The sequence below is a fragment of the Symphalangus syndactylus genome, chromosome 19 (genome assembly GCF_028878055.3).
Source record: "Symphalangus syndactylus isolate Jambi chromosome 19, NHGRI_mSymSyn1-v2.1_pri, whole genome shotgun sequence".
In the NCBI taxonomy this organism is placed as follows: domain Eukaryota; kingdom Metazoa; phylum Chordata; class Mammalia; order Primates; family Hylobatidae; genus Symphalangus; species Symphalangus syndactylus.
In genome coordinates this window covers 41,758,171-41,770,186 of record NC_072434.2, presented here as the reverse complement: position 1 = coordinate 41,770,186, position 12,016 = coordinate 41,758,171, and the positions used below count along the sequence as shown (strand labels likewise).

General features: G+C 39.0%; 2 protein-coding genes and 1 pseudogene across 5 annotated transcripts in view; 1 reads left to right on the top strand and 2 right to left on the bottom strand.

The window, feature by feature from the left end:
* ZFYVE9 (zinc finger FYVE-type containing 9) overlaps nt 1–12,016 on the bottom strand; it is a 202,677-nt gene that overhangs the window by 87,842 nt on the left and 102,819 nt on the right. The window lies entirely within an intron of this gene.
* On the bottom strand, nt 8,795–9,383 carry LOC129458892 (anaphase-promoting complex subunit 10-like; the record flags this gene model as incomplete). The annotated part of the gene is made up of 2 exons (XM_055235277.2): nt 8,795–9,054; nt 9,176–9,383. Coding segments are annotated over 2 exons (255 nt in total), but the record flags the coding sequence as incomplete, so codon positions are not given.
* LOC129458790 (mitochondrial import inner membrane translocase subunit TIM14-like) lies at nt 9,820–11,044 on the top strand (annotated as a pseudogene).

The window sequence follows — 12,016 nt, the reverse complement described above, 5'->3', positions numbered from 1 at the left end:
GTTATGATTTCTTTTCTTTCCTTTTTTTTTTTTTTTTTTTTTGAGACACAATTTGACCCTGTGGCCCAGGCGGAGTGCAGTGGTGCGATCTTGGTTCACTGCTGCAACCTCCACCTCCTGGGTTCAAGTGATTCTTCTGCCTGAGCCTCCTGAGTAGCTGGGACTTCAGGTGTAAGCCACCACGCCTGGCTAATTTTTTTTTGTATTATTAGAAGAGATGGGGTTTCGCCATGTTGGCCAGGCTAGTCTCAAACTCCTGAACTCAAGTGATCCACCCACCTCGGCCTCCCAAAGTGCTGGGATTACAGGCGTGAGCCACCACACCCGGCCGGATTTATTTTCTTGAGAACTCATCAGTCATTTACTACATAGAGCCTTACCGTGGCAAAAGCCTGTTCCCAGTAGGATAAATTCTACTTCTGCAGTTTTTACAGCCAAGAAGCATCCTATACCTTACAAAGTTGAACCAAGAGATGAGGGGTCATATTAAAGTCTAAGTTAAGCTCGATATCTCCCATCCTTCTATGTATAATTAATATCTAGTTACTATGACTGTTATCAGTTTACAATTTTTATAGGGCTTGACATTCTTAAATGTGATATAGGGAGATATCCCTGTGATATAGGGAGAACAAAGGGTATACATATTATCCTTATTTTCTATCAGAAGAAACTGAGTTTAGATGGTTAAATGACTTCCTCAAGTTCACAGCAAACTATATGACTACTATGCACTTTACATGTGTTACATTTAACCTCAAAAATTCCATGAAGACACTCATTTACAATTAGCAGTTAGGTAAACAGATGAATGTTCCAAAACTCCTATGTTGAAATCTTAATCCCAAAAGTGATGGTATTAGGTAGTGGGGCATATGGGATTAGTGCCCTATAAAAGAAGCCTGAGAAGACTCCTCACCCTTCTGCCCTGTGAAGTTAGAGTGAGAACACAGCTGTCTATAAGGAAGCAGGCCCTCACCAGATACCAAATCTACCGTTGCCTTGATCTTGGACTTACCAGGCTCCAGATTGTAACAAGTAAATCTCTGTTATTTATAAGCCATCCAGTCTATGGTATTTTGTTATAGCAGCCCGAATGGACTAAGACATTAAGTAAAACTACCAGGGTCATACAGCTAGTAAATTACATGATTAATCTGTATGACTGCAATGACTCTGTAGTTAACTACTCTGTAATACTACTTCATACTAAATTACATATTTCATTTAAATTTTGAGTCTTGACTTTTCCTTCTCCCTCACCATGACCACATCCAGTCAGTCATTAAGTCCCGTTAGTTTTTCCTCTGAAATTGTTCTTCCAAAATCACATCTTCTCCTATCTCTAACATTGCTGCCTCTGTTCAGGCTGTTATTATCTGAGGACTAAACGATCATGATGATAACCTAACTGTTCTCCTAATCTTCACATCTGCCTTTCCAATTAATCTTCCACACAAAGACTGAACTTTCTAAAAAATAAATCTAATAATGTTAAATTTCTTAAAATCCTTCAATAACCTTTCTAATAAAGAGACAAAACCAAGAATCCATCATTCACTCATTTATTCCACAAATATATGAACTCTTACTATGTACTGGGCACCAAGCTACCCAATGAGGATGTGGCAGAAAACAAAACAGACATGGTCCTTGCCTTCATGCAATGCAATTCAGGGAAAGGGTTTCAGGTTATAACCTAAAATCAAATAATAACACAAGGCTGGGCATAGAGGAGTACACCTATTGTCCCAGCTACATGGGAGGCTGAGGCAGGAAGATGGCTTGAAGCCAGGAGTTTGAAGACAAACTACACTATGACTGCACCTGTGAATAGCCACTGCACTCCTGTCTGGGTAACATAGCAAAACCCTGTCTCAAAAAAAAAAAAAAAAAAAAAAAAAAGAAAGAAAGAAAAGAAAAAGAAAAAGAAAAACCACACAAGTGAATATAAAATTACGTGTTTCAAAAGTGGTAAATGGTGAAATAAGATAATGTAATCTAGGCTCTAGCCTAGATTGGCAAGGTCAGGGAAGGTTTTATCTAGGAAATGACAAGACATCAAATCTGAAGGATGGGTAAGAGTTTTCTGTGCACAAAGAGGTGCCAAGAAGAGACAGTAATAGTAGAGGAAACAGTATGTACACAGTTCCTATTAGGGGAAGAAGCATGGACCCACCAAATAACTAAAAAAAGTTAATATGGCTTGAGGCCCCAAGAGTTAAGGGATGCATGGAATAAGCTGAGACCAGACCAAGCAAAGGCTCTGTAGGATCTGTTTTGACCTTTTTAATAGAGCAATGGGAGAGCCCTTAAGCATTTTTTTTCTTTGAGATAGAGTCTTGCTCTGTCGCCCAGGCTGGAGTGCAATGGTGCGATCTCAGCTCATTGCAACCTCCGACTCCAAGGTTCAAGCCATTCTCCTGCCTCAGCCTCCCAAGTAGCTGGGATTACAGGTGTGTGTCACCACGCCCAGCTAATTTTTGTATTTTTAGTAGAGATGGGGTTTCACCATGTTGGTCAGGCTGGTCTCGAACTCCTGTCCTCAGGTGATCCACCTGGCTCAGCCTCCCAAAGTGCTGGGATTACAGACGTGAACCACCGTGCCCAGCCCCCACTTGAGTGTTTTAATCAAAGAGAAAGACATGATCAGATCTGTATGGCCACAGTGTAAGGGGAAAAAAAAGGAAGAGAACAAGAATAGATTCAGGAAACCTTAATGAGCTACTGCAATTATTATAAAAAAATTAATTTATGATAAAAACATGAACTTCAGTGACCAACAAATACCTCCAAGGAAATAAGGCAAAGAACTTACATTGGTAAATACACAGAAAAAATAAATAAAATGGCCAACAGATATAGTAAATACCACTCATGATAAAACAAAACAATGAGGTATGTTTTTACTATGAGACTAGCAAAGATTTTTTTTTAAACACTGATAACATCTAACAGTGGTAAGGGTATAGCTCTCATATTCTGCTGGTAGTAATATACGCTGGTAGGTTAATTTGACAATATCTTTTAAAATTGTGTTTATTCAGTATGACTCAGCACACAGTTTTAAAATTTTACCCTACTGAAAACATCCACATGTGCAAAGAGATCTACACAAGAATTATCTCCATATTGTTTATAATAAAAGTTGTAAACCCAAGTGTTCATCAGTAGTGTAACAGCTAATTAAACTGCAATATACCCATAAAATGGAATCCCATTCCCATAAAAAGAATGAGATAGTTCTGTATGTACTGACTGACGTGGAAAAGAAAAATATAGTCAAGTTGGAGGATGAGATTGGAATGAAGTAGGACCTTTTTCTTTTTTATTTTTAGGCACAGTCTTGCTGTGTCACCCAGGCTGGAGTGCAGTGGCACCATTTCAGCTCACTGCAACCTCTGCCTCCCAGGTTCAAGAGATTCTGGTGCTTCACCCTCCTGAACAGCTGGCATTACAGGTGTGCACCACCGGGCTCAGCGATTTATTTTTATTTTTATTTTTTTATTAGAGACGGGGTTTCGCCATGTTGGCCAGGCTGGTCTCAAACTTCTGACCTCAAGTGATCTGCCTGCCTGGGCCTCCCAAAGTGCTGGGATTACAGGCATGAGCCACCACAGCTGGCTATCTTTTTCTCTCCTTTTACTTTATATAATTTTTTAAATGTTGTATTGGGATATTTTTATTTTATTCTGATTAGTTTTTTTGATTATTTTTAAATTAGAAAAAAATAAAATTAGTTGCTTTTATGGGTTGAACTGTATCCCCCACAAATACTTAAGTTGAAGTCTTAACTCCTAACACCTTAGAATGTGACCTTATTTGAAGATAGGGTCTCTACAGAGGTAATCAAAATGAAGTGATGAGGGTAGTCTCCTAATCCAACATGACTGATACCCTTATAAAAGGGGCAAATATGGACACAGGTATACATACAAGAAGAACACCATATGAACATGAAGATGTCCATCTATAAACTAAGGAGAGAGACATGGAAGAGATCTTTTCCGTACAGTACCCAGGAGGAACCAACCCTGCTATCACCTTAATTTCAGACTTCTAATAACTGTGAGATAATAAATTTCTACTTAAGCTGCCCAATTTGTGGTATTTTGCTAACTCTAGCAAACTAATATAGTTGGGAACAGTCAGAAGTAGTGAGTTAGGTTTTGGGACAATAATCTCAAATAAGAATGATTTTTTAAGAAAGAACAAAATATCTTACAAAAAAAAAAAAAAAGCAAGCAAGGGAGCAGCAAATAGAGTAAACACAGAAGAACCCAAGAATATCCATCTTTCTCAATATCCCACAGGCCAAAGAACAGTATAGAGAGATCCTTTACATTTCCAATGGGATTAGAGGAAAGCACAGGAGTTAGCTAGAAAAGTGGATGACTCTTCAAAGCCAGACTATGACGTAGTGAGATTCATAGGTCATAAGAATTAGTATCACAGAGGAGATGGGCAGAATCTAAGAGATTTGAGCCAGGCTTGGAATAGTTTAATAAACCTGAATTTGAAATTACTGGATAATAGTCAATTTGCCTAAAAAGATCAAGATGAAATTGCCTACCATGAGCCAGGTTAGTCGGTGCTTCTCAACAGGGGCACTCTTGGCATTTTAGGTGGGCCAATTCTTCATAGGACAGTACTGTCCCCTGTGCATAGCAAGAAGTTTAGCAGTCTTGGTATGCACAAGTTGCTAAATGACAGTAGCAACCTCAGTCATTCTGACAACTAAAAATACCCCATTATATTCCAAATACCATCTAAGTACCTTCTCCAGTTCTCTAAACTACAGGCTTAGAGTAAAAAAGTAAAGTCAGTTCTAAAAATTAAGAGAATTACGTATTTGCACACCTGAACTTAAATTATACTGCTGAAATATCTTACCATATGCCATATATCTTTATTATCACAACACAGTCTACTGCACTGATTGAACTTATTCTCCATTTCCCCACACTAGAATGTAAACTCCATGGAATAATGAGCTAAATTATTTTTAATACTGGTATCTTCAATGTTGTGTCTAAAACATAGTACTCAGTAAATATTTGCTTATTGCTTCCTTGAAAAGTAAAGTTATTGCATAAATAAATGTATGACTGGGACTGGGCGCAGTGGCTCACGTGTGTAATCCCAGCACTTCGGGAGGCCGAGGCAGGTGGATCACCTGAGGTCAGGAGTTCGAGACCAGCCTGGTCAAACATGGTGAAACCCCATCTCTATTAAAAATAAGAAAATTAGCCAGGAGTGGTGGCAGGCGCCTATAATCCCAGCTACTCAGGAGGCTGAGGCAGGAGAATCACATGAACCCAAGAGGCGGAGGTTGCAGTGAGCAGAGATCCCTCCACCGCATTCCAGCCTGGGAGACAAGAGCGAAACTCCGTCTCAAAAAATAAATACATAAATACATAAATGTATGAATGGAGAGAAACAAACATTAACGTAAACTTTTTTGGGAAGGACTATATGATTCATATCCAAATTCAGAAAATAATTTAGAGCCACTCAACTTTTGCAACAACACATTTTAATCTGTTTATAAGAATGACCTCAAGATTTGTATGCCTAATGGTTACGGCTGACATCATATGGCAGGATCTATATGACCTGCCTAAGTGTAAAGAGACAAAGTAAGGTAATTTATAATATATATTCTACACGATGTTCCAGCTAAGTACTGGTTAAAAGGTTCCATTTGTGTGTTTATATGTAATTTTCTTTAATGCGGTACTTCGGTGTTCCTATTTCAACTTGATTATTCTCTAGTCAGACGACCTTATGGGAATAATTTAAACTCTCTAGGTCTTAGTTTTTCTCACATGTAAAATATAAATGCTAATACAGTATTCCCTTCATAAGGCTTTTATGAAGATTAAATGAGATTATATGTATAAAATGTAGCATATAATAGGTTCTAAATGTATGTTGGTACCTTTCTTATTTCCCTTTCCTTTCCTTTTAAAATTTCCAACTGCAGGCTTTCCACATAACAAATCCTACTGCTAAATCTGTGAACATGCTTTATATTCAAAGTACCACTTTGTGCCTATTTATACCTTCTTACAGTGTGAATAACACTTATTCCTTTGCAATTCTTGAAAATTCAAATCATCAAATGCTCACTTATTTCTTTCCAAATTAGAAAATGCAAAAAATGATGTCCCAGGTCTTCAAAAAGCCCTATAATTATGACAAAAATAACTGTGATGTGAGAATAATAAAAACAGGAGAGGAGAGTACCAATGTCCAGCTGTTCACAAAGACCAGTGAAAGTAACAACTTATAAAAATTGTCAAATGCAAAAGAGTACTTCATCCCTCCACTTATTAGCACATAGCAAAAATCAGTATCATAAGATCTAAAGCAGTTCAAACAAATCCAGACCCTTGCCTCTGTCTAAACACCTGTTTAAACTTCACTGTTATTAATAGAAAACAATAACAATTATCAGAGTCATTTTAAGTGTCCATTACAGAAAGGGTTAAAGAGAGCTCTAATTCAGACTTTCAATATTATATCCAACTGAGGCTGTACCAGCCCAGCCAACATGGTGAAACCCCATCTCTACTAAAAATATATAAATTTGCAAAGCATGGTGGCACATGCCTTAATCCCAGCTACTCGGGAGGCTGAGGCAAGGAAAATTGCTTAGACCTGGGAAGGGAAGCAGAGGTTGCAGTGAGCTGAGGTTGTGCCACTGCACTCCAGCCCGGGCGACAAGAGCAAAACTGTCTCAAAAAAGAAAAAAAAAAAAAGAAGAACCGAGCATGGTGGCTCACGCCTGTAATCCCAGCACTTTGGGAGGCTGATGCGGACAGATCACAAGGTCAGGAGTTCAAGACCAGCCTGACCAACATGGTGAAACCCCGTCTCTACTAAAAATACAAAAATTAGCTAGGTGTGGTGGTGGTGCACGCCTGTTAGCTACTTGGGAGGCTGAGGCAGGAGAATCACTTGAACCCGGGACGTGGAGATTGCAGTGAGCCAAGATCGCGCCATTGCACTCCAGCCTGGACGACAGAGCGAGACTCCATCTCAAACAAAAAAAAAAAGAAAGGAAGAAAGAAAAGAGAGAAAAGCGTAGTATCTCAAACTCAATGAATTAAAAAAAATTTTTTTTTTTTTGAGTCGGAGTCTCCCTCTGTTAACCAGACTAGAGTGCAGTGATGCAATCTCAGCTCACTGCGACCTCCCAAGTAACTGGGACTACAGGTACACGCCGTAATACCCAGCTAATTTTAGTATTTTTAATAAAGATGGAGTTTTGCCATGTTGCCCAAGCTAGTCTTGAACTCCCGACCTCAGGTGATCCACCTGCCTCGGCCTCCCAAAGTGCTGGGATTACAGGCATGAGCCACTGTGTCCAGCCTAAAATTACTTTTTTTTTTTCTTGAGATGGTTTTGCTCTTGTTGCCCAGGCTGGAGTGCAATGGTACGATCTCAGCTCACCGTAACCTCCGCCTCCCAGGTTCAAGCGATTCTCCTGCCTCAGCCCCCCAAGTAGCTGGGACTACAGGCATGTGCCACCATGCCTGGCTAATTTTGTATTTTTAGTAGAGTCAGGGTTTCTCCACAGGTTGGTCAGGCTGGTCTTGAACTCCCGACCTCTGGTGATCAGCCTGCCTCAGCCTCCCCAAGTGCTGGGATTACAGGCGTGAGCCACCTGTAAATTACAGGTGCCTGGCTCTAAAATTACTTTTTAAAAATATGTTTTCCTTCAGACATATCTGTTTTTATGCCCAAGAATAATTTAATTGTAAACAAAGCATAAGCTTGCATTCTATTCTATTCATATGCCATCATAAGCATTTTCCACACTGCCTTGTAATAATTTTTAATGGCTGAAGCAAATGTATGTATTGTATTTAACTTACCAGTAACCTTTTTTTTTTTTTTTTTTTTTTTGAGACATGGTCTCGTTTATCACCCAGGCTGAAGTGTACTGGCACAATCACGGCTCACTGCAGCCTCGACCTCCTGGGTTCAAGTGATCCTCCCAACTCAGCCTCCCAAGTAGCTGGGACTACAGACATGCCCTACCATATCCAGCTATTTTTTAATTTTTAGCAGAGATGTTATGTTGCCCAGGCTGGTCTTGAATTCCCAAGCTCAAGGAATCCTTCCACCTCAGCCTCCCAAGTAGCTAGGACTACAGGCATGTACCACCACATCCATCTATTTTTTAATTTTTAGTAGAGATGAGGTCTCACTATGTTACCTGGGCTGGTCTTGAACTCCTGAGCTCAAGTGATCCTCTCACCTTGGCCTCCCAAAGGGCTGGGATTACAGGAATGAGCCACCACACCTGGCCCAATTTTGGACACAAATTACTTTAAATGTATTTGCTATTTAGTTTAGTAACACTAAAATACACATCTTTTTGTTTACTGCACTTGTTTTAAGAATTATTTACTCAAAAAAGGAATCATTAGCTCAAAAAATTGGAACATACGTCCCCTTTTGTTTGGCAGAGATGAGGTCTTGCCATGTTGCCCACACTGCTCTTGAACTCCTGGGCTCAAGCGATCTGCCTGCCTCGGCCTCCCATAGTGCTAGGATTTACAGGTGTGAGCCACCACGCCCAGCCACACATATGGCTTTTTTTTTTTTTTTTTTAGTAATGTAAAATATGTGAGCTTTATTGCATGTTAAAGAAAGATAATATGACCCAAATTTATCAAAATTACAATAAAATATTTTTAAGCATATACAAAACTGCAAATAACTGATGCTTTTTTCAATAAAGGTACCTGATATACTATTAAAAGACAGGATAAAACAAAGACACGTTTAATGACTTCCATATCATTTTAAAGCCACCTTATTGAACAATACATCATGAAATCTATAGTTGTACATCTAGGAAATTTACCAATGGCGCTCTCTTCTACCGGTGTGTATATTTTAATTTGTCTCATATGGGTGTCTTTTCCATTTTGATGATTGGCTAGAACAGCAATCTATATCATTAACGTGCATGGCTTCCTATGATTATCAGTTAAGGGAATGTGAATCCAGCCACTTGGTTCCACCAATTCAAGTTGCCGAATTTCTTGAAGGTTGTGAAAATTATTTCCTACTCTGGCTGAGATCTTGCTTGGAGTATAGCTTTCATCAGATTTGTAGTCTGCATAAATATATAATGTCTTAACTGTTGTTTTTCTTCTGAATTGGATGTTCACTAAATGAGGCTGGGAGCCATCTGATTGCCAATAAGTTTCTAGATTGTCATCTCGTAACTGATCCACTCCAAATCCTGGTTTGCAAGATGAGAGTGACCCAATTTCTTGTGACCCAATTTCCCGTACTGTTCCAGTCCTTTCCAACTGCTTAGGGTCAGCACCAGGAGGTGTCTTGTTTGGTGTGGTCGTTTTTTAAATATTCTGGCTGCTTGCCAAAACTCAGGTTCTCAGGATCTCCAGCAGCTCTGTGCCACTCCCACTTGGCTTCCTAGGACAGCCTGGGTTCCCCAGCGACCCACGTGTGGCTTTCTAAATGTGTAAATATGCCAGTGTCAATTTCACCAGCATTGAATACTATCAATATTTTCAATTTTTTGTTATATAGGCATAAAATTTTAAAAATTTTAATTTCTACGTCTTAGTATCAAATTAAAATTTCTCCATTGTTTACTAACCCACCTAAACATCTTTTTGCCCATTTATATATTGAAAATGTGATGGTTTTAACAACTAATGTAGATGCTATAAATAATAAAGACATTTTGCTAGTGTCTTTATTTATAGTTTATTTATTTTTATTATTATAAATAATTTATATTATTTTTTATTTTATTTATTTATTATTTATATTTATTATTTTATTTTTTATTTATTATTTATACTTTGCCAGTTGACACTGTATAACCAACTTCTGATTCGTTCCGCCAGAGAATGCATTGATTTAAGACTCAACATGCAACAACAACATAAACTCTGTGTTTTTCTTTCTTTTTTGAGATAGGGTCTCACTCTGTCACCCAGGCTGGAGTGCAGTGGTGTGAGCACAGCTCACTGCAGCCTCGATCACCCTGGGCTCAGGTGATCCTCTTGAGTAGCTGGGACTACAGGCACACGCCACCATGCCCAGGCTGGTCTAGAATTCCTGGGCTCAAGTGATCTGCCTGCCTTGGCCTCCCAAAGTGCTGGGATTACAAGTGTGAGCCACCACACCTAAACTGTTTTCCAAATAATTCTCTTGTTTAAAAAAATTATAATCCAGTGGATTGTGCTTGCCATCAGTGCCTGTGTCACTCTCTGGTAAAGGTGTGTCATTGTTGGCCACGACCTCTGGGCTGAGATGAGCCATGCTCCTGGTGCAGCAGGGGAGCCCAGCCACGGCCAGCACAGTGGTAGCAGTTGGACTGACCATTGCTGCTGCAGGATTTGCAGGCTGTTATGTTTTGCAACCCTTATATAAGGCATATGGAACCTCAAGTAAAACAAATTTTTCGGCCAGGCATGGTGGCTCATGCCTGTAATCTCAGCACTTTGGGAGGCCAAGGCGGGCGGATCATGAGGTCAGGAGATCGAGACCATCCTGGCTAACACGGTAAAACCTCGTCTGTACTAAAAATACAAAAAATTAGCCGGGTGTGGTGGCATACGCCTGTAGTCCCAGCTACTTCGGAGTCTGAGGCAGGAGAAAAACTTGAATTCGGGAGGCAGAGGTTGCGGTGAGCCGAGATTGCGCTATTGCACTTCAGCCTGGGCAACAAAGCAAGATTCCGTCTCTAACAAAACAAAACAAAACAAAAAAACCCCAAAACAAACAAACAACAACAACAAAAACCAAATTTTTCAAAGTCTACCAAAATCTGCCTTCGGTGGTGGCTATTACAGAGGTATGTCTGAACCCGAAATGACAAAATGGAAAGCAGCATTAATAGTAGCTGTAAGCACTACTGCCAATAAAGAGAAAATAAGAGGTGCTCATTGACAAATTACACTCTTAAATCATCCAGGTAGATCTTCTTCTATCATAACCAAAAATCAATGGAGCAAAAGATTTACTAGAATGTCAAGCTAAAAAATGAAGTAAGTGTATGAATTTTAAGTTCATATTACTTTATGTATATGAGTACCAATTTTTTGTAAAAAAAAATGCCTCAGCACTACAACAAAAATGTGACTCATCTAGATTAAATGGATAAACTTCTAGAAACACAAAATCTACCAAGACTGAATCAGTAATAAACAGAAAATCTGAATAAACCTATAACTAGTGGGGAGATTGAATCAGTAATCAAAAACTTCCCAACAAAGTAAAGCCCCAGATCAGATGATTTTGCTGGCAAATTCTACCAAACATTTAAAGAACACCAATCCTTCTCAAACTCTTCCAAAAAACTGAAGAGGAGGAAACACTTCCTAACTCATTCTGTGAAGCCAGCACTATCTTGATACCAAAACAAGGCAAACATATTATAAGAAAACTACAGACCAATATTCTGTATGAATGTATATTGATACAAAAATCCTCAAGAAAATAATAGCAAATTGAATTGAACATATTAATAGAATTATACACCATGACCAAGTGATATTTATTACTGGAATGCAAGGATAATTCAACATATGAAAACCAATTAATGTAATCACATTACCTGAACAAAATGAAACAAAAAACCCCAAATGATCATCTCAATTCTTACAGAAAAAGCATTTAACAAAATTCAACACTCTTTCATGATTTAAAAAAAACTTAAAAAAAACCCCTAGTAACAGAAGTAAATTATTTCGGCATAATAAAGGCCATATATTAAAAACCCAGAGCCAACATCATATGCACTGGTAAAAGACTGAAAGCTAGCCTGGCCAACATGGTGAAACCCTGTCTCTACTAAAAATACAAAAATTAGCCAGGCATGGTGGCATGTGCCTGTAATCCCAGCTACTCGGGAGGCTGAGGCAGAAGAATTGCTTGAACCTGAGAGGCAGAGGTTGCAGTAAGCCAAGATTGCGCCACTGCACTCCAGCCTGGGCAACAGAGGGAGACTCCATCTCAA